The following is a 27,964-nucleotide window of genomic DNA, read 5'->3' as shown; positions in this document are numbered from 1 at the left end:
TACAAAGCATTCCTTCCTACAAGACAGCTGTAAGTTTAGGCTTGCTATTATGAATCTCCCAGAATACCACGTAGGCATTTTGGCACTTCTTATATAGAAAATTTATCATCCCACTGACCTAGTATAAAGCCGTACATAAATCATTTTTTAAAATTAATACATAATCATACACTTTACTGAAATTTTATACTTCAAAGCCTATAAAGTCAGTGAAATAGTGATAACTTTTGACTATCCATAGAATAAATAGTGATAGCATGGTACTTTTCATTTTGTAGTGCTCTGCAAAAGCATAGGAATGCTCTAAGCTCCAGCTAAGTGAAGAGAAAGTAGAGATAGTCCCCACTTTTTATATCAGAGCTTAGTGTCTTTGCAGAGAGCCCTGCAGTGACAGATGTGAAGAATGCAGACAACATGCATGTAACAGAATTCATAACAGCAATATTTGAAGCAAATATTACAAAAGACATTTTAATCTCAAGTGTTCAGATGAAGTTACTCCAATTTACAAGTGTTTCATGGGCAGGAAATGGTTTAGAACAGAAGGACAGACTGCTTGCCTAACAACATTTTGCAGGACTAGAACACTCCACAAGAAGATAATCCTAGTTTCCTTTGGAAACATTTAATTTTAAAAGTGCAAATGACCTTCTCTAAACAATTTATTTTTTTTACACAGCTAGAGAAGGTAATCCAAAATGATACAAATACAATACCCTGCTCCACCCTCACTCATCTACATTCTCTTTCAAATTCAGATAGAGAAAGAATGGAAAAGTTGAACCAAAAAATCTCAGTCTCAGAGTATGGACATTGTTTATAGGTACTCCAGTACTCCAATGTATTAGTGAAAGTGATGAGAACAGGGAATGTTATAAGTACAAAAAACTATTGGCAGATAATTTAGAAGCTGAATATTTATTCGGAAAGTCTTAACAGAAAAAAAGACTATCAAGTCAGAGAAAGGAAAAAAATCATGTGACCTAAGCATCCAATCAAAAGAATCTGAGTTGTCAAATATATGCAGTCAATCACTTATGTACATAAAAATACCACGAACAAATGCCCATAGCTATTTGATGAATAGTTCTGAATAACAAATAGGATGGAGAAAAAACAGACTGTTCACAGTGTGAGATGAGGGAAAAGCAGAATTGCTTGCTCCAAATTGTATCTTTGCCATCTGTGCATCTCGCATGCTGTTCTTTTTACTTTTCATTCAACAGAATTTGGGACGTCTTAGCTGCTCACTAAATTTATTTTAGAATCATTTTCATTGAAAAGGAAAGATGCTTTTACAAAACTTGACTTGAAATCTGACAATGCAGCCTCAGAGACCACCACTCCGGCCAGGACACTGGGAAAAGTACTGGCATGATTAACAGCATATACTTCAGATGGATCTAACAGCTCACTTTGTATTTTTCTTTACTATATTTGGTTAAGCTAGGAAACTAGGGAGTAAAAGCTACATTCTGCTTCTCTTATGAAGAAACAGAAAAACACAAGTGTCTAGGAGATCGCAGTAATTATGTTCTTGATCAGGTTAGTTTTAGAAAAATATGTTAATAGCAACTACAGATATCAATGCTTAAAGTAAACTGAAAGATCACAAACTAAGATAACATGCAGATAGGATAAATTTAGCCATATGAAATAAAACTACAGAAAACCCAGCACTGCCATAAAGGACTGGCACTTAGAAGTTTGAGTCACACATCACAAAAGAATATTTACTTTTTACTCTTCAATTTCATGTCTTCTGATAAGAACTCCACTACCCTGTATGTTACTTCTAGAATAAGGTCTGACACAAAATGCATCCAGCCCTTGAAGCTGGGTAATACAAGTCTTGAGATCAGCTGTGTGGTAACAATTATGACAACACTCAATATCTCCCTATAGGCTGTTCTTATGAATTATGCTGCTTTTCACTTGCTTCAGCCAAAGCTGTCAAAAAAAATGTATCAGCCTTTGTTCAGTGTTAGCTTTTCTGGCAATTGGAAAATATGAAACACAAGGAGATGAAAACCACAAAGTTTTCATGGTTTTCTAATGAGCATGATTTCAGTAGAGATTTATAAGATCATTTGTTCTCAGAAAAGAATATTTACATCAAATTTTGAATTCTGAAGTTTTACTTCAGAATAATTTACATCTCTTTACAACTGTATCTTTTAAATATTACAAATGCTTTTTGATGGCTTAATTTTGGAGTAATCATATCATGCTATATAAAATGTATCTGAGTTACCAGATACTGGAGTAACGTTAAGAAGTTAAACTCTTCAATTATTGCTAGTTAAGCACTCAAAATCACTCATGAGCTTGTTCTATGCATTTATCATGAAAATCTTTTTGTTTGTTTGTTTGTGTGGGGGGCTTATTCCACAGTTGCTATCCATGTTTCCAGCAGAAAATACCGGAGTAATGACTATACTTAAACAGAATGGACTTCAGTAAAAGTATTTGTACCAGGCATGACAAAGCAGCAGCAAATTGGAAGCTAAAAGCAGATAAGAAATCTTTCTCTTGTTTTGACCTAATTATTTCTGTTAGCTTGACAGGGAAAAAAAAAAAAAAGAGTATTTGTGGGGCAGAAACAGTACTGAAGCAGGTAAGATCAATCTTTGTGAAACAGTAAGAAATGAATGAATACACTGGATGAGCTACATCACCACATTGAAGCAGGATGCATTACATCAATAAATGCTAACGATTCTGCTGGGGGACAAACCCATTTGATACACAACAGTAAGAAGCTACTGCTGTAGCAAGTATGACACTGCTCTTCAATAACATACACTTTCAAGAAAAACTTAGTCTTTTCATTGTTATAAAATTATATACAATTCTTACTATTAAGCTTTTATTCTTGAACTCTCATAACTGATACTAACTCTTAAACCTTCTACGTGCATGGAAGACAGGCTATCTTGTTCACGTAACAAGTGCTAGCTTCTGTGAAGCTATGCAACCTGAATTTGAAATACAAGTATGGTAAAACCTTTATTAGGCACAGTATTGTGCACAGTAGGCCTAATTAACAGTGTTAACTAGGAAATAATTCTTTAAATCATTCATGTTCCTCCATTAGAACAATTTTTATCTGGAATTAGTGAACAAACTGACTGAGCTCTGGACATCAGTAGGACTTCATGTACTTAAAAGCAACTGCTAAATCATTGCTAGATCTAGGACTATTCAGAAGCAAAATCTAATAGCACAAGTCAATAGAATGGATCATCAAAAAGAGAACCCTATTAATAATCTGGTTTTAAAGTGCTCTGATTACAATAGACTAATAAGGTAAACTTTTTTACCTTCAAGTATATACATACCCTGTATCATATGGACCTTGTATTATTCAGTATTCTCTAAAACCTCTTGCATCTTACCCATCTACTGTTAGCCAGTTAGGTACATTAGCAGCCTCTGCATCCTAAATTCTGTTATTCTACCCTAAATGTTCACCTGAACTTTAGTCAGAGGGATACCACTAAACCAGGTGTTAAAGCTTTTCTAGCTAAGCTGTTTTTAACAGACGTAAGTAAAACAACAAATAAAAGTAAACATTCACACAAAAGATTAAAGCCAGCAACAGCATTAATACTAAAAAGCATGAGTCAGGTATTCAAATGGAAGTCACAGAAATTCCTAGTAGTGAGGCATACTATAGCTAAAACCCTACTTCTACTAAAATCAGTGCAAAATTACCTGCAAATTCAATGAGTCTAAAGTTTACCATACAGATCTAAATGGAGCAACCTGAAATAGTATTTCAACAGAAAATGCAATTTGGGCCGTTATACCTTTACTAATATTGCATCCCAGATTGCTTGTTTCACTGTAATCCCTGCTTAGTTTAGAGAGCTATTAAACACAGGGTTATTTATAATGAACTTTGTTCATCAGTACATGCTGTAACATTCCCTACAATAGCAAAATGATGACAATGCAAGATAAAGTCTCCAAAGCAAAGCCATATTCTTAAATACAGATAAGACAGATAAGATTTTTGAAAAAAATTCAGGGCCTCCTACTACAGAGATTCATACAGAGTCCAAAGCTCAATTTTTAGACAGCAACTTGAACTTGCTATGCATGCAGAGAAATCAATACTGTTACACAAACTGAAATAAAGAGGTGTTTGTCACGTTGAGGACCTATTTCCTTCCTATTTGTGTAACATACCATGCAAGCAGTGTCCCAAACCACTTCCAGAAAGAAAAGCTAGAGCAGAGGATGTGGCAAAATTTCCAGAAACCCATGGTGCAGATTTACCATCTGAGGCCAAATTCTGACCTCATTTTTGTGCGTGCAGCAATCAAAGTTAATAAAAAGGAAGACAGAACTTAGTCTCATGTTGAATACATAGCAGAACCCGTCCACAAAGCCAGATTATTAAGGAAATAAAGAGAGAATGGAAATTGAGATGCAGGCATGCATAAGCTAGAATTTCAGAATTTCACTGCCAGACAAACCTCAGACTGCAGGAATGATGAGAGGCTGAGCTTGGGCCTATTTTAAGCAATAAAATCTTCCATTCCACTTCCTAGGCCACTTTGTGTTCTTTTAAATACCAACTATATTTCCCAATTTATATTGATTTATACCAGTTTACAGTTTCCTTAAGTCACAAGTTCTTCTTGTATACCTAAACAAATTGCAATGCACAGAAAATGTCATATAACTAGGTGTTCCATGAACAGAACAACCAAAATTTTATTTTATTTTTAAATAGACTCATGTCCTTTGTCCTCAACTTTGTCCTAATTACTTGTATTAAAGTAATTCCATCCTTTCCTACCCATCGCATCCTTGATGAATCAGACTAGGCAACAGACAGCGTATGCTGGCTACAACACGTGGAGCCAACACATATTAAATTTTCAGGCAATTGCTTCCAAACATAATGTACAAAGGCCAAGTTCTTCACAACTTTCCTTCAGTAAGGACATTCATTTCAGTCACCCTCATTTTTTAATTCAGCAGCTTTCCCCACACCCACAGGTATTTGCTGTAAAACCCCTGTTCTTCATTTGAAGTAGTCTAAAAGGCTATTGGGAGGAATTGACAGATTATGCAAATCATCTGTAGTGCAGGCAGATTGTATGATTAAATAAAACCAATTTCCACAGAAAAATAGCACAAGAGATGTATTAAACAACACCAGTAGTTCTTAATTCTTTATACTAATTTTTGTCAGCAGTGAAAAAACAGAAATGAGATCATATAATCTGCAATTTTAGGAGATTCTCAACACAGCTCTGATGGAAAAAGAAAATGGATTTATTTTTCATGCTGAAAAGCTTTTACTCTCACTTTCATACAACTCAATAAATTGTTGATTGTATAATTTATTCTCCCCTATGCTCTCCTGAACACCCTTCCACACACAAAAGGTGGTTGCTGGAAGGCAGAGCTGTCAGTAGGAATTTCAGCAGATGTATATAGTTTAGTACTTGTAATGGAGCATAATAGATGTAATTTCATTGGAGCTGTTGCCACTAATATGTTAATAAAACTATGAGTCAAGACCTAGCCATCCATCACTGTATAGTCACTGGGAATTCCTCTATGCACACCACCACAGACACACATAACTCAGTCCTTTAAGTGTTACTACACCTGAAAGAATGAATTTGAATGAAGCCAGGCTTGGCACATTCTCTTAATAGTGAAAGACACAGCTGCTACAAAGGAGTTTCCTATCAGTATTTAACAGGTGTTTCCATAGCTATTCCAATCATCTGCCAACCTGCTAGCAAGCAGATTGAATACACATGGAGCTGAAAAAAGCTTTAAAGGAAATTCAAATATAAAAGGTTATATAAATACACACACGCGCGCGCACACCTTGCATATACATAGGAAGCGTGTTTTTGAAGATCTCTGAAGTACCATGAAATATTACAGTTGCTACATATGGATAGAAAATCATTTATATTAGTACTTGGCTAAAGATATTGTCACATCACCAGACAATTCTCCTTCACCGAGAATTTTGGTTAAGTGCCTATTAAAATCTTTTAATTTAATTGGTATAATTTTAAAAAATGACGTATTTTAGTGGTCTGAAAAAATAAATAAAACCAAAATTGTATTTGTTGCTGTTTGAATATGCTCTGAATGAAAGCAGAGAATTAGTATGAGCTATATATGGGCAATGAAACAGCTGATTGCAGAAAAAGCACATTGATTGTACTTACTTGTACTTAGCTTACTGTTGCAGTGGTACCTTTTCTACTCAAACTGCAGATGTAGTAGCCTCTGAAAGATGAAACTAATTAATTTGTGACTGTAGGCAATCGCAAAGGTCTATTAAGGCGCTCAGGGAGCCTGGAGTGGAGAGTAAGCCATTAGTTCTCTCCAGAATTTCGATATGCCAATCTCTCATCACTGCTGATCAACCATGATACACATTCTTTCTATCAAAATCCCTGAAATCTATGGTTAGACTCCCGCAGGATCATGAAGAAAAACTATGTTCCTGAATTCCCTTGTCAACTTACAATAAGTTGCAAAACTAAGCAATGCACTGAGCTAATGCAGGATAGGCTAGCAACACAGTGATGGTTCATTATCATTCAGCATATGAAGATGGTGAGGGCTGTTGCAGGGATAGAAGAATAGATATGAAGTAAGAAGAAGATAAAATAAAAGCTCTTTTTTACATTGGGATACAGAGCATGGCAAACCAATTTGTAAAGAAAATATAAGAAAATAGAGTAATGCAGGAATGAGGCACCACAGACAGGACAAAAATGAAGGCTGATAAAGTCCTCTTGCAAAGTAGCATTTCATGCCTCAGTCATGTTGTATTTGGAAGGACTATTTGTTACTGTACCACTCTGAGATGTGGTATGACAACTGTTACAAAATACTGTAGGTGCGTTCCTGCAGGCCATAAAAACATCACACATTCACATCCTGAACAAGATGCATTTTCTCATGTTGTGACTACTACCTTCAGTGTATTCTAATTATCATTCACTTCAGATGTAAGAAAAATTAAGAACTATAATAGGCTTGAAGGCTTATGCGTGCAGAAATAGTGTACTGGGAGGAACCAGGAAAGAAAGGGGTAAGAGAAGCAAATACAACAGCACAGAGTATCTGAAGAAAAAAAAAAAAAAAAAAACAGTTATGCTAACCTACCTATAAAATGTAAGAACCTAGCAAATACCATACTGAAGAGCTGTCACTTACACTTAATAGTTTGATAGCCTTACCTTTATTAGCACATTTGTTTATCATCCTTTTTCTGGCTTCTGAAATATATAGAGAAACCTTGGCTGAACAGAAGTCCACTCTTGAGGAAGATGTTTGTACTTCCTGAAACAAACAAATAAACAAAAGTTTTATCTTCTAGCCTTGCATTTATTCCCATTTTCCACTTTTAAACACACACTCATTTAATAAATTATTTAGTAGCTAAGCAACCTAAGCTGCAAAAATTACCACCTCCACACTTTTGACTGAGGAATGAAATTGAGATTCATTGAAGCTGCTTATGTATTGCAAAAGCTACATCACTAAGATCAGAAGTGAACTCAGAGCTCTATGTACCATCAACATTTATAGTATGCCATGGAAGGGAAATTTCTTGCATTTTCTTGAAGGTATGAATAGGTTGGTGCTTCCATTTTAAGCGTGAACATGTTATGTATACTGTCATTTCCTATAATGAAGAACCTATTTCATTATGATTTTGTGTGCCTGAACTCTGCCTAAGATATGAACTAATTTTAATGGTCTTTCATAAGGTTCATGTAGCATTTGACGTGAAGATGAATGCCTGTATAGCATCTTATATATTAACTGTAATTATCTCTTTAAAGCTGCATCACGAACATACAATTGTGTAAGGATTACCTGGCAGAAGTACCACCATCAAGTTCTGTTAGTGTTTGTAACTGCCATTAAAATGTTAATAATGTCTGTAAACCCTTGTGGAAAAGCTAATCACTCATCTGGAAAACACAGAAGGGGGAACATCAACAACAGGATGTTAAGAACAGATTTTTCATGCTACTGACAAGTAACTATTCATATTACTCAAAAATTACTAAAATGGAAATTTTCATTCTCCTAACCAGTTCTCTTAGATGGATCCTTACTACTTCAGGGGATTTCAATAATTGTAAGAGCTCCACCTGTGTAAACAAACCTCAGCAATCAAGATCCAAGCAGCTAGATTTTTAGAGCACAGGAATATTACTGTTGCTCTACCTCTGTGATTGATTTTATTAAAATGTCCACTTCATAGGAGAAAAGTAGGCCACTTGTGTTTTTTCTTGTACTTACACATTGAACAGGTCTTGTATTTCCTTTGCACAGTACCCAATAAAGCACAGAAATAATGTTTCCTTAGCTCTTTTAATTAGAAGTTTTAGTGTCAGCACAGACCAGATCTGCTCAAAATTGGATTAAGAGAAAGTGCCTGCATGAACTAGAATATGCAGTTGTACAGAGGTAGCTAGGGATTTTTTCCATAATAATTTTGCTTCATTAGCAGAGGTTCTGTGAAAGTTTCCACTTTAAGATTCTAACTATAGGGGGAAAAAAAAATCTAGAAAACATGCTACAACTGTACAAAAACAGAACAACAACAACAACTTCAGACCAGAAGGAAAATGAAGATTTGCTTGGCTAAATTCCAAAGTGAACACCTGAATATTTCTAGGTGGCCCCAAGCACAATATGTTGCACTTCCAACACACACAACTGCCTAACAACATCTTTAGGAACCCCAACCCTAATTCTTCATCCTAAATGAAACTTCCTTCAATATAGAGGCCCACTAATTTCATGGCAGCCCAACCTCCTGCAAGAAACACTGTAGCACAGTCTGTACAGAAGCAAGGGCAAAATAAGGTCCCACACTTCACACAGAATCACACAGAATTTCTAGGTTGGAAGAGACCTCAAGATCATCGAGTCCAACCTCTGACCTAACACTAACAGTCCCCACTAAACCATATCCCTAAGCTCTACATCTAAACGTCTTTTGAAGACTTCCAGGGATGGTGACTCCACCACTTCCCTGGGCAGCCTGTTCCAATGCCTCACAACCCTTTCAGTAAAGAAGCTCTTCCTAACATCTAACCTAAAACTCCCCTGGCGCAACTTTAGCCCATTCCCCCTCGTCCTGTCACCAGGCACGTGGGAGAACAGGCCAACCCCCACCTCTCTACAGCCTCCTTTAAGGTATCTGTAGAGAGTGATAAGGTCGCCCCTGAGCCTCCTCTTCTCCAGGCTGAATAAGCCCAGCTCCTTCAGCCGCTCCTCGTAGGACTTGTTCTCCAGGCCCCTCACCAGCTTCGTCGCCCTTCTTTGGACTCGCTCAAGCACCTCGATGTCCTTCTTGTAGCGAGGGACCCAAAACTGAACACAGTACTCGAGGTACGGCCTCACCAGAGCCGAGTACAGGGGGACGATCACCTCCCTAGCCCTGCTGGTCACACTATTTCTGATACAAGCCAGGATGCCGTTGGCCTTCTTGGCCACCTGAGCACACTGCTGGCTCATATTCAGCCGACTGTCCACTATCACTCCCAGGTCCTTCTCCGCCTGGCAGCTCTCCAACCACTCATCTCCCAGCCTGTAGCTCTGCTTGGGATTATTACGCCCCAGGTGCAGGACCCGGCACTTGGCCTTGTTAAACTTCATGCAGTTGACCTCAGCCCATCGGTCCAGCCTATCCAGATCCTCCTGCAGAGCCTTCCTACCCTAACACACGCACCTAACTTGGTGTCATCTGCAAACTTACTGAGGGTGCACTCAATGCCCTCGTCCAGATCATTGATGAAGATGTTAAAGAGGACCGGCCCCAGCACCGAGCCCTGGGGGACGCCACAAGTGACTGGCCTCCAACTGGATTTGACTCCATTTACCACAACTCTCTGGGCCCGGCTATCCAGCCAGTTTCTAACCCAACGAAGCGTGCGCCAGTCCAAGCCAAGAGCAGCCAGTTTCTTGAGGAGAATGCTGTGGGAGACAGTGTCAAAAGCCTTGCTGAAGTCAAGGTAGACCACATCCACAGCCTTTCCCTCGTCCACCCAGCGCGACACTTTGTCATAGAAGGAGATCAGGTTCGTCAAGCAGGACCTGCCTTCCATAAACCCATGCTGACTGGGCCTGATCGCCTGCTTGCCCTTCAAGTGCCGCATGATGACTCCCAAGAGGATCTGCTCCATGAGCTTCCCTGGTACTGAGGTCAAACTGACAGGCCTGTAGTTCCCCGGGTCAGCCCTCCGGCCCTTCTTGTAGATGGGCGTCACATTCGCTAGCCGCCAGTCAGCTGGGACCTCCCCCGATAGCCAGGACTGCTGATAAATGATGGATAGTGGCTTGGCCAGCTCCTCTGCCAGTTCTCTCAGTACCCTTGGGTGGATCCCATCCGGCCCCATCGACTTGTGCACATCCAAGTGCCGTAGCAGGTCACCAACCAGTTCTTCGTGGATGGTGAGGGCCACATCCTGCTCCCCATCCCCTTCCACCAGCTCAGGGTACTGGGAATCCAAACTTGTAACAGTTTACCTGATGTTTATTATCTAACTTTACTACTGCTGCTTAATATAGGAAAGCCAAGCATCTTTCTAAGTATGTGACAGATTTGGACCTTTGCAGTTTGATTTCTAATATGTATGGGTGGCATGCTAAGAGACACAATTATATTTTTTTGTAAAATAGAACTTCATTCAAATTGTTTCGGAGCTAATTTAGGCATTCATTTTTTACCATTTTTAAACATGCCTAGAATTCCACCAAAAAGTGATGTAAATTCTTATACCTGACTTATTTTGTGGTTCTAATAGGGTATTTGGAGTCTGTTATCCTGAGAATTGTGTAAATTGATTAAGCACTGATACTTCCTAGATTATGTACAGAACAAGAAAATGATTAATATTTAACATACATATTTATGAGAAATATGCAATATAAGTGATACGTATATGATACGCAACTTGCAAGATGCCATCATGGCAAAGAAGGCCAACTGCATTCTGGGCTGTGCTAGGAAAAGCTTCACCTACAGGTTGAGAGAAGTGGTCCTTCCCCTCTGCTCAGGGCTGGTAAGGCCACATCTGAAGTATAGTGTTCGGTTTGGGATTTTCCACTAGGAGAAACATGGATGTACCAGAGGAAGTCCAGTGAAAGGCCACCAACATGATTTAGGGCTGGGAGCATGTATCATATGAGAAGTTGAGAGAACTGGGATTGACAAAGATCAGAAAGACCCTATGCAACAATAACAATAAACACCTGATGGGGGAATAAAAAAGATGGAGCCAGTTCTTCCCAGTTGTTGTCCAGTGACAGCACAAGAGGCAATGGGCACAACTTGAAACACTGGAAATTCTGTTTAACCATTAAAAACACTTTTTCTTGGGAACATAATCAAACATTGGAACAGGTTATTTACAGACGTTGTAGAGTCTCCAAACTCGGAGATTCTTTAAACACAGACGGGCATGCTCCTGAGCAACCTGCGCCAGCTTACCCGGCTTTGCGCACAGGGGTTGGACTAGCCAATCTTCAGAGGCATCTTCCAACTTTAACCACTCCGTGGTTCTAAACTGCTCAGAGCTTTAAAACCTTGGGTGCACAGACAGGATATCTATTATAAGAGTTTCCTATTATATGAGTTTCCAGAGGAACTGCAGCTCTAACGATAGACTTTGGAACTGAGTACTAGCTCTACTCTAACAGTATTAGAAGTAATGCCTATATTAATCAACTGCTTCAGGTGCATGTTGGTAGAGCATACACTCCCTGCGCACCCAGCACTATTTAGGTGCGTGTTGGTATAGCGTAGACTCCCCGCGCAAGCAGCGCTGTTTAGGTGTGTGTTGGTAGAGCGTAGACTCCCTGTGCATCCAGTGCTATTTACTTGCTATTTACAAATATTACTAAATTCAGATTGAGTCATACCTGCATTTATAACAAGGTTATAAATGCGTAGATTCCCCACGCACCCAGCGCTGTTTAGGTGCATGTTGGTAGAGCGCAGATGCCCCATGCACCCATCGATGTTTAGGGGCGTATTGGTAGAGTGTAGACTACCCGCATACCCTGTGCTTTGACTTGCCTTTTACAAATATTAATACATTCAGATTGAGTCATATCCTCATTTATAGAAAGAGTGTTATAGACACATAGACTCTCCGCGCAACCAGTGCTGTTTAGGTGTGTGTTGGTAGAGTGTAGACTCCCTGCACACAAAGCACTGTTTAGGTGTGTATTGGTAGAGCGTAGACTCCCTGCACATGCAGTGTTGTTTAGGTGCGTGTTGGTAGAGCGTAGACTCTCCACACACCCAGCGCTGTTTAGGTGCATGTTGGTAGAGCACAGTCTCCCCACACACCCAGCGCTCTTTAGGTGCATGTTTGTAGAGTGTAGACTCCCTGCGCACCCAGTACTGTTTAGGTATATGTTGGTAGAGGATAGACTCCACACGCACCCAGCACAATTTACTTTCCCTTTATAAAATCACGTAATTCAGATTGACTCATATTCGCATGTATAGCTAAACTGTTATAAATTCATAGACTCCAAGCGCACCCAGCCCTGTTTAGGTGTGCGTTAGTAGAGCGTAGACTCTCCGTACACCCAGCACTGTGTAGGGGTGTGTTTGTGGAGCGTCGACTCCACACGCACACCACGCTCTTTAGGTGCAGTATGGTAGAGAGTAGACTCCCTGTGCACCCACCACTGTTTAGGTCTATGTTGGTAGAGCATAGACTCCCTGCGCACCCAGCGGTATTTGCTTGCCTTTTATAAATATTACTAAAATCAGATTGAGTCTTATCCTCATTTATAGCAAGAGTGTTATAAATGAGTAGACTCCCCATACACCCAGCGTTGTTTAGGTTCAGGTTGGTAGAGCATAGACTCCCTGAACACCCAGCACTGTTTAGGTGCATGATGGTATAGCATACTTTACCAATACGCACCTAAACAGCACTGGGTGTGTTGGGAGAGTAGACTCCCTGCGCACCAAAAGATAGTTACTTGACTTTTATAAATATTTCTAAATTTAGATTGAGTCGTATCCTCATTTATAGCCAGAGTGTTATAAATGTGTAGACTCACTGCACAACAAGCGCTGTTTAGGGGTGTGTTGGTAGAGCGTAGACTGCACACCCATCCAGCGCTGTTTACATGCATTTGGGTAAAGCATAGATTCCCAGTGCACCCAGCGCTGTTTAGGTGCATGTTGGTAGAGCATACATTCACAACGCACCCAGTGCTGTTTAGGTGCGTGTTGGTAGAGCGTAGACCCCCCGCACACCCAGCACTATGTACTTGCCTTTTATAAATTGACTAAATTCAGATTGGGTCGCATCCTCATTTATAGCAAGAGTGTTATAAATGAGTAGACTGCCCACACATCCAGCGCTGTTCAGGTGCATGTTGGTAGAGCATAGACTCCATGCGCACCCAGCGCTGTTTAGTTGCATGTTGGTAGAGCGTAGACTCCCCGCACAGCCAGCACTGATTATGAGCGTGTTGGTAGAGAGTAGACGCCCCGCGCACAAAGTGCTGTTTAGGTGCATGTTGGTTGATTATAGACTCCTGGGCACCCAGCGCTGTTTAGATGCGTGTTGGTAGAGCATAGACTCCCCGCACCCCCAGCACTGTGTAGGTGATTGTTGGTAGGGCGTAGAATCCCCAGGCACCCAGCGCAATTTACTTGCCTGTTATAAATATTACTAAATGCAGATTGAGTCGTATCCTCATTTATAGTGAGAGTGTTATGCGAAGACTCCCCACACATCCAGCGATCTTTAGGTGCGTGTTGGTAGAATGTAGACTCCCCACACACCCAGCGATATTTACTTGCCTTTTATAAATGTTACTAAATTCAGATTGAGTCTTATCCTCATTTATAGCAAGAGTGTTATAAATGTGTAGACCCCCCGCGCATCCAGCGCGGTTTAGGTACGTGTTGGTAGAATCTACGCTCTACCAACACGCACCTAAACCGCGCTGGGTGCGCGGGGAGTCTACACTCTTCCAACACGCACCTAAACAGCACTGGGTGCACGGGGAGTCTACACTCTACCAACACGCACCTAAACAGCGCTGGCTGTGTGGGGAGTCTATGCATTTATAACACTTTCTATAAATGAGGATACGACTCAAACTGAATGTAGTAACATTTAAAAATGGCAAGCAAATAGTGCTGGCTGCACGGGGAGTCTACACTCTACCAGCATGTACCTAAAGAGCGCTGGGTGTGCGGTGAGTCTACGGTCTAGCAACACACACACACACACACACCCATTTAATTTTCAAAATATATAGAACACTGCTTATACATATTCATAAGAAGCCCGAGTATGCCTATACATATGTACAATCAGAAAATGTATCAATTGAAACATAAACCTGGCAAAGTTTTCCAAGTTTTGGCAAGTGTTTAGCAAACAATGCTTTAAGTCTATTACTAATAATGTCCATGACTGGGGGAGCATAGTTGGAGTTGGTAATCCAGGTTGAAACGTTCCCGTATCTTCCACGACTTCATTAGTTTTTCCTCAGATCATATAACAGCCTCCATTTTCCATTCCTTTTCTTGATTGCAAACACCGGAGAATTCCAAGGCTAGTTGTGGGAACAGTATGTATCACTAAGTTGTTAAGCAACTCGGCCTTCGGGGCTTATGTATCCTATTCTTCCCAGATGGAAGGGAAACAGATCCGGCTCCTTTTCAGGGCCTATAGGGCCTGGATCAAAAGGAACGTTCAGGTCACCCGGGGGTGTAACAGCAAAGGCCTGAGATTGCAGTAACGGTGGGGGGCCGATGCTGTAGCAGAAGGATTGGTGGACGAGCCCGCAGCTCCCTCACTATCTGGCAAACCACATGTTTCTGATTGTGGTCCCATATGGCTCTTTAAGGCCTCAGAGACTGCTTGCCAGGTACTGAGCAATCCCACTGCAACCTTGTTGTTTTTAGTAGTAGAGGCCCACACCTTGACCTCAATTTGGTCCTCCCATGTTTCAGGATCATAAACTGTCTGATTGTTAAGAAAGGGAATAAGCTGTAAGGTTACTAGGATAGTCTTTGTTACTAAGGACATATGATTCCCCATAATGCGCAACTGCTTACCTTCGGCCAGTGAGGGCCAGCTGTGTGCATAGGTCCACTTCTCTCAGTTTGAGCTTCTTTCCAGCACCGCTGTGCCTATTTCCAGTGACTTTCTATACAAGCTTCGAGTGGTTTGCTGAGTTTGGCCAAACCTATCTTCATGAGACGATCAATGTCCCTGTTCCTGCCCTGGTCCCTGTTCAGCTAGCCTGTTCCCATTCATTCATTTTTTTTTTCTACTTCTTTATTGACGACATAACTTCATTGTACCGCGTTGCATTGCCATCTTGAGGACATGCTCCCCTCTTATACCCTTTGCCCCACAGCAGCTCTTTTCCACCAACTATTCATTGGTCAACAATTTTGCCCGGCAACCAGCAAACCCCCAGCAACTTCCATGCCTTAACGGCAGAACAAGAAACCCGAGATGGCAATGCGTCTCCTTAATCATCTTTCTTTGTTCCCTCTAAACTCTTCGTATTCCTGATGGCCTCATCGTTAAGAGTCTGATGTTATCACCAACCATGGGTCTTGTCGACCCCCATGGCCACACTCCCACATCTCCCCCTTCTTTATTAACATCAGCCATCTTCTTCACACGAATTATTACTCCATATTATCACACTGATAAATACAACCAGCACCTTTAGGAAACAACTGAGTCCACATACCTCTCTTCGGTTTGAAATGAACTGCTCTATGTAGAATGTAAGATACCTCATACTGCTGAATCTATGCCTCAGCAGCATGCTCTGGGGGGTCTTTACTTCATTCAGGAGACTTCTTTTGGTCACAGTATCAAATTGAGAGGCTAATACCGTCCTACCTTCCCTCAGAAATCTTTAGCACAGCATTATTTTCAAGCTAAGGCTATGCAGACAGACCACCAGCTGGGCACCACCACCTCGGCTTGGTACGTGAGGAGCCAGCAACGGAGTGGGCTCACCGGGAGCGCCTCAGCCGCCCCTCACTCCGCAGAGCCCGGCTGGGGGCCGCTGGGGCCCCAGAACTACGGCGAGGGAAACAGTAGGAGAGCCTTGACAGGCGCCCGCAGCCCTGCTTCATGAGGGCTCCTCCTGGTGAAGCAGGCGGCCGCTAGCAGTAAGTGCAGCCCCAAACAACGGCCGCACACAACGGCTGCCGCTTCCCGCCGCTCTCCTTTTAAAGGCTGCGGTGACGTCACCGCCGGGCGGGCAGCCGCTCCGCTGCCTGCTGCCCGAGGGGGTGCTGGGCGGCGCTGAGAGGGCGGCGCGCAGGCGCGGTGCGGGGCCGGGAGGTGCCGCGGGCGGCTGTGAGGCGGCGCCTTCATGAGCGGGCGCTGCCGGGCGGTCGCCGCCTCCCTGCTGCGGGGGCTCCTTGGCCCTGTCGCCCTCAGTCTGGGCAGGAGCATGAGCCTCTGCGGGGCGCCGGCCGCGGGCGGCGCCGGCACCGACGGCTCTTCCTCCTCCTCCTTCTCGGCGCGGCTGAGCCCGCCGTGGCTGCGGCTGCCTGAGGTGCCGGGTGCGGAGCCGCAGCGGGCCAACGAGCTGCTGCTGCTGGTGCCACCGGCCCCGCGCGGCCCGGCCCCGCCTCAGCATCACGTCGTGTACTTCCCGGGGGACGTGCAGGTACGGCGGGGCCGGGGGCAGCCCGCAGCTGAGGGAGGCGGCCCCTCTCGGGGGTGGGGGGAGCTCCTGGGGACGGGCCTCGGGTGGGCGCTGCCGGCGGCGGGACGGCCGGCGACGGTGAGGCTGCCAAAACACGAGCTTTCCGCTCTGGGGGGAGCACTGGGCATCTGTGCAGGCATGCGGGTACCGCAGGCACCTAGGTGAGGGTGTTATACGGGTATAAGGCTGGCTTCGTGGCTGGAAAAGGCACGTGTTGTCTGCGAATGGACCGGCACTGGAAAGAGACGCACTGAAGTGCTCCGTCTCAGTACGCGGCTAGCCGTAACTGTGCACAACGGGTGGGACGTAACTTTAATTTTAAGGATTAGCGGGGTCTGAGAAAACCCTTCTGATTAGCATTCCTGGGTATGTCTTGTCTCGTCTTTAATAAAAGTAGCTAATTAGTATTCACTGCCATTATGAATTCAGAGGTGAGAACCATGAGAAACGTTGCTACTGAAGTTTTAAGTCTGTTGTTTGCCAGTTACAAGACAATCAATGTTTCTGTAGATTGAGAAAATACCGTGTAATTATGCATTCTCTATCATACTAAGCTTAATTATTACATACTAAGCTCATACTGTTACTATGTTGATTTTGGGGGTATAAAAACGTGTGGCAAAATACTACAATAGAATAAGTGAATTTAAATATGGCAGTTTCGTTAATGCACCTCTTCTCTTGGGAGCCTAGCAAGACTGCACCTCCATAATGCATGTTTCTCTCCGCCTTGGTCCTTTCTTATGAGTATATACACTAGATGGAGCTGAAGTATTTTTGCAATGTAGTAATGCGTCTTTTCTGTTTTCTAATTTTTCAGAACTATTATGACATCATGTCTTGCCACCCAGAAAACTTTCAGTGGGAGCAGTGGAGTTTTGAAAATGTTGCTACCATACTTGCTCGCCGATTCCCTAATAGCTTTATTTGGGTTGTAAAGTGTTCTCGAATGCACCTGCACAAATTCAGTTGTTATGACAACTTCGTGGCTAGCAACATGTTTGGAGCACCAGAGCACAGCACCGACTTCGGAGCTTTCAAGCATCTCCATGCATTGCTAGTTAATGCATTCAGATTCTCTCAGAATATTCTGCTGTCCCAGAAAACCGTGCATGGTTTCAACAAGGATGCAAAAATATCTGCTTGTAAATCACAGCCGCAGTCTGTACCTACAGCAAATGGCTGCTCATCCACAGAAGAGAGAGATTATGAATGCTCTAATAATTCTGCTATGGACTTCGTTATGCCGTCTGCTGTAGGTGCGGTGTCATTTACTTTGATTGGCTTCAGTAAAGGTTGTGTGGTTTTGAACCAGCTGCTTTATGAGCTGAAGGAAGCTAAAAAAGACAAGAATACAGATGCCTTCGTAAAAAACATAAAAGCAATTTACTGGTTGGATGGTGGTCACTCGGGAGGAAGCAATACTTGGGTTACTTACCCTGAAGTGCTGAAAGAACTTGCACAGACAGGAATTAAAGTTCATGCTCATGTTACTCCATACCAAGTATTTGACACAATGAGGTCATGGATTGGGAGAGAGCATGAGAAATTTGTACAGACACTTGAAGAACTTGGTGTGGAAATAAATGATCAAATACATTTTGCTGATGAAGTTCCCTCCTTAGATAACCATTTCAGAGTTCATGAAGTATTTTGAGACTGCATGTATCTGAGTAGTATATTCATTGCAAAAGCACTTTTGATACTAAGTCCTGACATCTAGATTTACAACTTTGAGCAGATGCTTTCTGAAGAGAATACTAAATCAGCCCTGTGTTACTAATGGATACTATATATGCATTTCAATAGCTTAAAAAGGAGGTTTGGGACCCCCTAACTACAGGAGATGTCATTTGATTCCTGGAAGGAAAAAAAGTTATGAAGAATTATTCTATATGTTTTGTGTTAAGTGTGAGCATTTCTTGACAAAATGTTGACAGAATTTTTAGTCCTGGATGTCCAAAGTTGTATACTGCCTCTAATGGGAATTTTAAGTGCTCAAGACCTTCAAATGTCTGGATACTTCAATTTAGTAGCTTCCAGGGCTGAAAATTTTGGTCTCTGTCAATAGCAGGTAAAGCATTAATTTTTCAGCATAAGGATAGTGGTGATTGTTATGGTAGTCTTAGGTATGTATTTTGTTGAAAACTGTTTTCAATAGTTAATTAAATCTTCCAGTTTTGCTACATTTCTCCTAACAGAAACAAAATCTCAAGTTTACCTTTGGAATAATTGTGCCAATCTGTTTTTCTTCCTTATGAGCGCCTTGCCTTTTCTGTGGCTATAAAGTTTCCTTAACTCATTGCCTAGCATTTTCTAGTGAATAGCCAGTTTGCCTGAGGAGCTTGAAAATTTTGCCATAATTGTGTCAAGTGACCAAGAATGTTCATAAGGGTGTAGTCTGTCGCTGTTTCAACGTACCTTGCTATTGTTTTGACTAACTTCTATAAGGACCAGCAGAAATATCTGCATTTTCAACTCAAGACGTCTCTTTATCCCTTCTGACTTTGGACTGGTGAGGTTTTTCTTCCAAATTGCGGCATTGGTGTTCATCTAAATCGGGGCATAAGTACATGATGAGAAGTTGCATAAAAAATATTAGACTCTGTTGACTGTAGCTGTTTAATAATGCTCCCATTTGTAGAACTGTTCTCTCCTTTAGATGTACTGCAGTAGCTGTTAATACTGCCACCCAAAAAATCTATTTTCAGAGCTCAGTGCTCAATACAAAAACAAAAACTCAACAACTCTAAATATAAAGCTAGACAAATTAGATGCAAAATGTGTCATCTATTTCAGGCCCCAAACCTGAAAGTTCTTCAGAAAAAGAAACTACCGAAACAGGGACACATGGGGATATTACCACAATTTTTCTACTGTTGTAAGTAACTTTTTCAATTTATCTACAAATAAATCTTAGGAAATCCCTTGTATAACAACTGCAGCTTTCAACAATAAACCTGTAGCTTAAAATGGTTCTGGGTTTTCTGAAAGCACAAAAGCAAATTAGCAAATCTCTGTGAAGATCACACAAACAAATACATCTCAATTCTGAAAAAAAAAAAAAAAAGAAAAGGTGTTATACTCAACTTTGTTCCTGTGTTTCACTATTTAGCAAAACATTCCCTATATTTTTTGCAGCTTCTTACTCTTACACTGTGGAAGGAAGGACCTGTGTCATCTTTCCTTTGCTGACACCCTTTAAATTTATAGGGTTCACTGGAGACGGTATTTGACATCTCTTGCAGGGGTAGTGAACATGTTAATGACCATTGAAGAATGAGAAATGTGTGTTGAACTCTTAAGAAGACTTCTTTCTACTGCTTTTATTATTTTGAGTGTAAAAAGATTATGCATACAGTATGTACCTTACAATGTAAAAGGGAGCTCTATCACTAATAATTAGACTATATGTAACAACTTTATCAAAAGTGGAAATAATCTATTTTAATTGATGGAGAAAAGAGCAACATGCAAACCAACTGTAGTATTTTGTAAAAGAATCTGAAATGTAGTTCCATTTTAAAAAAAAAAAAAAAAAAAAAAAAACTTTCCTGGAGATTTCATTTGACCCTATTTACCCACGGATTACCTACCTTTACCGATAGTGGGCTTATAAGAACTTATCTGTTCTAAGGGATGCTATTTCCCTTTATTTCTCCTCTTGATAACATTTGCAGCATATGCCAGGACTCTTTCCTGTATAGGAAATGTGGATCACCTTAGAAATAGTTTTAATAGCCTACACATGCCTGCAAATTGCTTGAAATATCTTTGATTATCCATAATTAAATTGAAAAAAGGTAAACAAATATACCACTGCTCTTGTTCCCTGACAGTTCAATTTCAATATTTTCAAAATTAACCAGACTAATTTGGGTATGCTAAGACTTGCCCTATCCAATGGCAGCACAGATCACAGACCAATTTCAAAACAGTTTAGTGCTAGCCAAAACACCAGGAGCTGGTTGTTGCAAGCTTTGGAAAACAGTTATGAAAATATTGTAATCATCTCCAGAAGTTTCTGAATGGCTGTCCTATGAAAATAATATTAATCTGTTTGATGGAGGCACCTTACAATAACTGCTAAAATCAGCTCAATTTTTGCTGTATTCCTTTACAACAAAGTGCTTATTCTTTAAAGCTTGTTGCTAATCTTGTCATGAGACTTAATGTTGTGGAGGGAAAACTGACTGGTTGTTTTTCACTCTCTTAACAGTTCTAGTTCTCAGTTGGAATGTGCCTCTATCATTCACCATACTGCATGCAAAAATGTTATGCAATGATTGTAGAAAATAAACCATTTCTAATGGGTGAGAACATTTCAATGTGAATGTAAAATGATTAAACAAGGAATGTGCAGTTAAGTTCTCTGCATTATGCTTTATCACGTGTTTGTGGAGACCTGGCTTAAAAAAAATGATATATTTGGTAGCATCTTCTTTCAAGGCAGGGTTTGTATTAGTGTAGTTGGCATCTGTAATTCTCAAAGAGCTTTTATACATGGGAAAGCTGGTGTGAAGTACCCAAGGATGTGAACATTTCTATGTTAGGATGAAATGGGTCATAATTTGTATATAGCTGCTTCTGGATGTGAAATATAAAGGCAGTTTTATAATAAGCTTAGATGTAAATGCATGTAGTTAACAGTGTTTAGTTCAAGACTTATGTTTCTGAATGGAGTAAGGAACATTATTACACTGTCCTTAGTGCAATTTGGTATGTAATAACTGATATTCTTTGACACATGCTTGTTTCTTGCACAGCAGGAAAGACATTCTTCAGATTTTGAGAAATGCTAAAATTCTTTAAACCAGATCTATTAAAAATCCTTTTAAAGCAAGGCTTGGCTATGTGAAATTGTCCAAATTCCATATGACTTAAATGATTCTGCTTTGTGTGTATCTTAAGTACTATAAACTTAACTAGCTTTCTTCCTATCTAGGGCTAATTTAATCACATCTCTGTAAAAGCGTCTTTAATAAATTGGGCCCTAATTTTGAAAGATGGTTGAGGGTCCAAGTCTTAACATGTAGCTGGAAGGAGCAATCTTTTCAGTTCTCCCAGTGTCTTGCTGCCTCCCGTATATTAGCACTTGCATTTTATGGTACACTGCTTTATCTTGCTAAATTAACATTATTGCTTTTACAGAGATAACTAATGGGAATGCTATGTATTTTAATAGTCATGGAAGCTATTTTAAGATTGTAAAGTCAGTTCAGGAGTTAGGATAGTATGTTACAACTGGATATTCATGGGTAAACGCGACTGATATTTCTCAATAGATTTTTTTGAGCTATTTGCAGAAAGAAAATGTCACCTTCTTTTCCCCTCCCTCGCGCAGTGCTAAGCTAACAGTTCCTTCCTAAGCTAACAGTTACTTTGCCAGCTCTGTGGATAAGACAGTATTTGTCTTCTCTTAGAGAATAGAAGTTGAAGCACTGAATTGAGACTATACCCATCCATTTACCTAGAATGCTTATTTGTATGCGGGTCTTATTTTTCATATGCTCAGTGGAACAGTGTATATTCACTATTTTCTTGAGATCTGGTTCTAAGGCCTTAAAGTGGGCACTTTTCAGCTAAGCAAAATAACTGAAAACTATCTGTTAAAAACCTATCAATTTATGTCATCGTGTGGGAGCACAGCAGAAAAGGAAAGACATGGATAAAGTCAAATTCTCCAAGGAAACTTAATCAGAAGTTGATTACTTTTTCCTCTTCTTGTCTTTGTATAAGCCTATGTCTCTCAACCCTGCCAAGTGGCCTTAACTTTTTTAGTTTCATATTTCTGAGAATAATCCTTTTTTGTCTGGTCTCTTTCAAAGAGTTCATAAAATTATAAGACTATTTTGGATTTGTATAGTATTTTCTATTCAGGTAACTTAAGCTGTTTTGTATGATTTTGTAATAATGATAAAAAGCATTGCAAGGATGAGAGACGTATTTTATGAAGAGTCAGAGGATGTGATTTGACAGTCTGTATTCTTTCTGTATGCATTCTATATATTCTATATGAGTTTACATACTGTACTGGTTTAACTGTGTAATATATTGATCTTGACTGGCGATCAAGATATTATTGCACTGTGTCTTGATAACACTGAAATAGCTATAGTGCCATGTGTGTTTTAATATAGGACAGCATAAGTCAGTGTAGTCTACTACTGGTAATCTGCCAGGTGGAAACCAACACAGTTGCTTTAGCATAAAAACCTGTATTGAGCTCTCCCTTGATTTCTAGTTCTATTGTGAGGGTCTTGGCTTCCATCTTTCATCTAAGCAGCGTAGCTGCCTGTGCAAAGCTGTACTTAATGTAAGAGAGAAGTTGAAGAATTGTAACAAAAAAAACAGTTGTAATCTGTGTGCTGTTTTGTGAGCCATGCCTTTAGGTACCGCCTAGCAGAATCCATGAACGTGAATTTTGGTTCTGGTGTCCCTATCTAATACAAAAAGCACAGGCCTATGTCTCAGACTGCAATCTACAAAAGACAGCCTGTTAAAATCACATTTTGGAGTTACTTCTTAAGAATCTTTTAATCTTATTTTGAAATCTAATTTCATTTTGTAAGGCTAGTATATCGAAGGGGGGGAAAAAAAGGTTATTTCTGATGTTCATAACTTGACCATAACTTGACTTCTAAATATTACTGATCGAGACCCTGAGGCAAAGGCTAGCTTTCTCTTGATTTTATTGATCTCTTAAATCTGTTAAAATGCAAGATGACTGCTCTTAACTTGAATAAAATAGTAAGAAGCCATTAAGCAAAGACTCCAAAATCATAGTGTGCCTAAGCGGCAGCGACAGGCACCATTTCTCCCACTGCCGGACAGGCTTTCCTGACTAAATTCATTTTATCAGTATTAACATAGCACAATTCACCCCTCCCACTGACAAGAATAAAACAAAACATCACACTTGCACATAGCAGCTGTTCCACATCATGATTCACCATGGAAAAACTGATTAAGGAAGTCATTATGCACATAGTATAGGGTAGGTTTTAAACAGAGATGGCTGTGTAGTAGTTTCCTATCATTAGGGTTTCATTATGCTTGTTTCCAAGCGACCCAGGAAGCACCAAGTCTAAGTGACCAGAAAAGCTTCTATTAAAACAAAAAGGAAGAGTATTTTTTCTTTATGTCTGTAAGGATTTCATGTATTTAAAAAGCAGCAGAATGCCATTACTCCAATTTTCAGTATAGATTTTCCATCTTCCAGGAGGCTTTCAGACAGCACCTTCAGTCAGGATTGTTAGTTTCCTGTGTTAAACTTGGCACTTAAGAGATCACTTGTTTCTAAAGAAACCACTGCTGCAAGACAGAAAGCTGTCAGGAGAAGCAGTGGTGCTGAAGTGTGAAACAAGGCTCTTCCCATCTCCCACCACAGAATTTACCTGCTGAGGAATACTCCGAAGCCTGGTGCCAGATGAAGCTATTGCATCCTTTACAGATTGTGCACAGCTCCTTTCTTGTCTTTATTAGAAATACATTGAATTTGGGTGATGGAAAGTTGAAGCAATGCACATACTGCTTTACACCTGAAATACAAGCACTTTTAGAGCAAAAATTATTTATTACTGAGATCTGCATTACTACTGCAAGCAGCAGCTTCTGAGTGTTTTTGTCCGAACATAACATCGCACGTGGGACTGCTCACTTTACACGGTTGAGCAGTTCTTTTATTCATTTCAATCTACTCTTCAAAGTGTTGACTAAGAACAAATCTGAATGATTGAAAAGGAAGTAATCTGCTCTTGGTGTTCTCAGGAATCACTAAATAAAGAGATCATTACTTTCAGGAACGAACACCTACAGAGATCAGAGTCCATCCTGGCCTATAGTCTTACCCAAACCAAAAAACACCACCATTCAATTTCAACCGTCGATAACTGCTCAGCCCCCTTCTCCCCATGCCCCCCCCAAACAAACAAAAATCCACTAACATCTTTTAGTAATACTGGAATCTTTGGCTATGGATTGATATTAGTTTATAGAAAACTCCTTAGAAGTTAATTGTCTCTGAGTGTGTGTCTTCAGCAGCTGTGTTGTCCAGATAGAAACTTCTATATATCCCAAATTTGGAAAGGTACATTTTGGCCAGAGGAAAAAAAATGTAAAATAATACATAATGGTATCATTATATAATATAACCTACACTGGTAAAATCATCCTAGTTTGTCCTCAAGTTAGTAGTACCATGGTGGGATTGATTGTGTAAATGAGGCAAATAGTTTCATCCTGCCTATTTAAAAAGGGATTGCAACTATTTCTGATGCTTCACAATCCAATCTTTTTGCATTAAGCATTTAACTTACACCCTACATAGCTCCTGTAGAAAAACATTCTCAAATTAGGTGCATCAAACCTTCAGCATGCACATGATGGGCAGATTTTTGATGACCTCTTTAAGAGCTTGACACAAGAATATTTTGACACAAGTTTTCATTTGATTCTTTTAATAGCAACCACATAAAGAAAAACACAAGGTATGTTTCTTTTAAAGTCATCATACTATATTACATACATATAACCAATAATATTTTTTGTTCCTAGTTGTTGATTTGCAATGAACTTTATTACATTTTAAAAGCATCAGTCACCAAATTTGTAAAATTTGTACTACTGCTTTCAGATACTGTCTATACTTGAGTATTTTGTCCAGGGCAGTATGCATCACCTAACTAGTCTGCTGCATACACTGCTGGAAGTGACTGTTTTGAATGCTTAAGATGGTCAGCATTTATGATACCCATTAGCACAGCTTCATCTGTTTTATTGTGGCATGGTGCCATTTTGCTGTAGGTCTCTAAGGGACAAACTTCCACAAAACATTAGTGGCTGTAATTGTGTTATTTCAGTCATGGGTTTTAAGGGTGGCTAAATGGATGCTCTCATTGTGTTAGCTGAGTTATTCCTTCAGTGCTTTCACCAGTCACTCATCACTACTGCTTATTTCACACAGTGTAGCACACTGGGTGGAAAGCACAAAATTTTCATTTTATTTTTTTAAACACTAACTCCAGCATTTTTTTAATCAGTAGTCACATGCTCAAGTGATGAAAATCCATTTTAAAACCACTTGGTTTCTAATTTGGTAGCATTTCAGAACAATGTGTTTTACAGAAAATAAGTAATTGAAGAAGTTTCTTCAGCGTGAAAAATGGGTGGCACTGACAGAATACTATTTGTTGATCTTTCTCAGATATGCACTTACATCACATCTGGTAGGATTTACTGAGAGGCTTCTAAGAGAAGTGAAAACTAAGTCCTGGAGAAGGAAAGAAAAAGCTTTCCTTGCAGAGATTTCTCATGGGACACTGGAAGGGAAGCACAAACAGGGCTATGTTATCACCAGCTAATCATGCTGAGATGATCTCATTTGCTGTCATATAAAAATAAAGTTAAAAGTTGGTAGCATGAAGCAGAAATAGCTGCACTTCTTAAAGCACTTGGCTCGCATATAATTCAGCATGACTCTCTCTTCATAGAGAGATACATATTTGCTAATCCAAACTTCATGTTCACCAAACAAGTGCATTGCAACTTCCCTGCTGGGCTACCTCCACACTAATACCTGCGACTGAGTGATACAAGGGTTTCCTTGCTTATGCCTGAGTGTTGAGGGGACCAGAGAACCCCATGCTAGTTAGTGCCTCTCTTTAAGGAGAATCAAAAAGTAGCAGAGTGAGGGATCAGCACAGTATTTCCTTCCTCTGTACTAGCTTAATGAGAAGCTGCTGGTGGCTAAAAACAGAGGAAACTGCACAGACACAATGCTGGAACACAGCTTTCTGTAACCCTGCAGGCTCTTTGAGCCTTTCCTTTAAGTCCTAGCACACACACACAAAAACTTTATTACATACATCTCTGCAGAACAATTCTTAAGGTGCCCTCAACATTACAAACCTGACAAACCAAGAGGCTTCTCCAGCCTAACAGACACAGATTCTGTCTCAGCAGTATGCACAAGCAATCCTTTAGCCACAGAAGAAGTTTCGAGAGACCTGTTTGTGATCCTAGATTTAAATTCTGACCACAGAATGTGCAATTATGTCCATCAGAACCGCTTGGCTGGTTCAATTCATGCCTATTCATTACGATGGCTGGGTGCCTATTCACATGGCAGCACACTATTTTTACTGTTACACTGCCAAGAAGAACAGGTTTAGAGGAAAAATATGCAGTGTTGCAAGCCCCTGCTCCTCAGGAAGAGTGTTTTGTTTGTTTGTTGTTTTTTTTTTTTTTCCCCCCTCCAGCCAGTGCTTTATTAACACTGCATACCTCTTTAGTCTAAGAACTACAGTTCTTAAGATAAAACAAACAAAAAAAAAATGCTGGAAGTAGCAGACTGACCTAAATGTTAGGTAAATACTGCATTTCCCAAACAGCATGGTAACAAATTTCAAAGGGACAAGCAAAACCTTTTTTTATGAACTACGCATCTTCATTTTACAAGGCTTCTGTAAGCACGACAGGCTGCCAAAAAGTAACCTACAAACATTGCACCTACAAAAGATGCAATGCAACCTCCTTTCATATGTTAACATAATGCAGCTCATATACTGCTCCCAACAGACTCTACATCTAGTTCAGTATTATGATCCTCATTTCAGATTCTCCTGCTAAAGGTTGATGGATTTCTGGGCATGTTATTTACAAGTATTTTACAGCTGCAGAAACAGAAGCACTGCCTGAGTGCACTGGGGCAGTGACTATTGTTGCAGCAAACACGGTTTCCTGCACAATACCTTATTCAGCTAGCAGGGGGTAAATTATCTCCTTTGTGTTCAAACTGCTACAGAACTCCAAACTTAACTTTAAAGGATTAGGTTTTGCTTCCCCTGCCATGCCCACTCTCACACTCTCTCTCTTTCACCACAAGAGGGAGCAGAAACTCCCCACACTTCCAGGCCCTTCAAAAAGAAGCCATGACCATTTCCACCAGTGGATCTCTTAGACCTCCACAGAAATCTGTGGCTTTCCTAAAACTTCAGTGTAAACAAGAGCATTCAGGAAGATCATTACTTCTAAGCATAAACTCCATCAGCTCCATCCAGATGCCAAAACTTTCATTCAGAAACGTTTAAGTAAATAACTTCAAAAAAGCAGATTTAAAAGTGCAGGCGCTAGACGCCTCATTGCAGAAAAGAGATCGTCTCCCAGTCAAGCAGATTGTGCACATCACATGAGGAAAAGAAAACCAAGAAAAAAAATC

The 27,964-nt window shown here is 40.4% G+C and overlaps 1 protein-coding gene and 1 long non-coding RNA gene across 2 annotated transcripts; both read left to right on the top strand.

The window, feature by feature from the left end:
• Nucleotides 1–7,703: 7,703 nt before the first annotated feature.
• LOC118169673 lies at nt 7,704–21,589 on the top strand. Its single transcript, XR_004752223.1, has 3 exons — nt 7,704–7,716; nt 15,017–15,027; nt 18,631–21,589. It is a non-coding gene; the product is annotated as an uncharacterized LOC118169673 (long non-coding RNA).
• On the top strand, nt 16,382–21,113 carry C7H2orf69 (chromosome 7 C2orf69 homolog). The gene is made up of 2 exons (XM_035331145.1): nt 16,382–16,707; nt 17,567–21,113. The coding sequence occupies exons 1-2, from the start codon at nt 16,408–16,410 to the stop codon at nt 18,401–18,403; spliced, it is 1,137 nt and encodes a 378-aa protein (XP_035187036.1). The 5' UTR covers nt 16,382–16,407; the 3' UTR covers nt 18,404–21,113.
• Nucleotides 21,590–27,964: the final 6,375 nt, after the last annotated feature.

The sequence above is a fragment of the Oxyura jamaicensis genome, chromosome 7 (assembly GCF_011077185.1).
Source record: "Oxyura jamaicensis isolate SHBP4307 breed ruddy duck chromosome 7, BPBGC_Ojam_1.0, whole genome shotgun sequence".
NCBI classification, from domain to species: domain Eukaryota; kingdom Metazoa; phylum Chordata; class Aves; order Anseriformes; family Anatidae; genus Oxyura; species Oxyura jamaicensis.
This window is presented reverse-complemented; position numbering and strand designations above follow the sequence as displayed.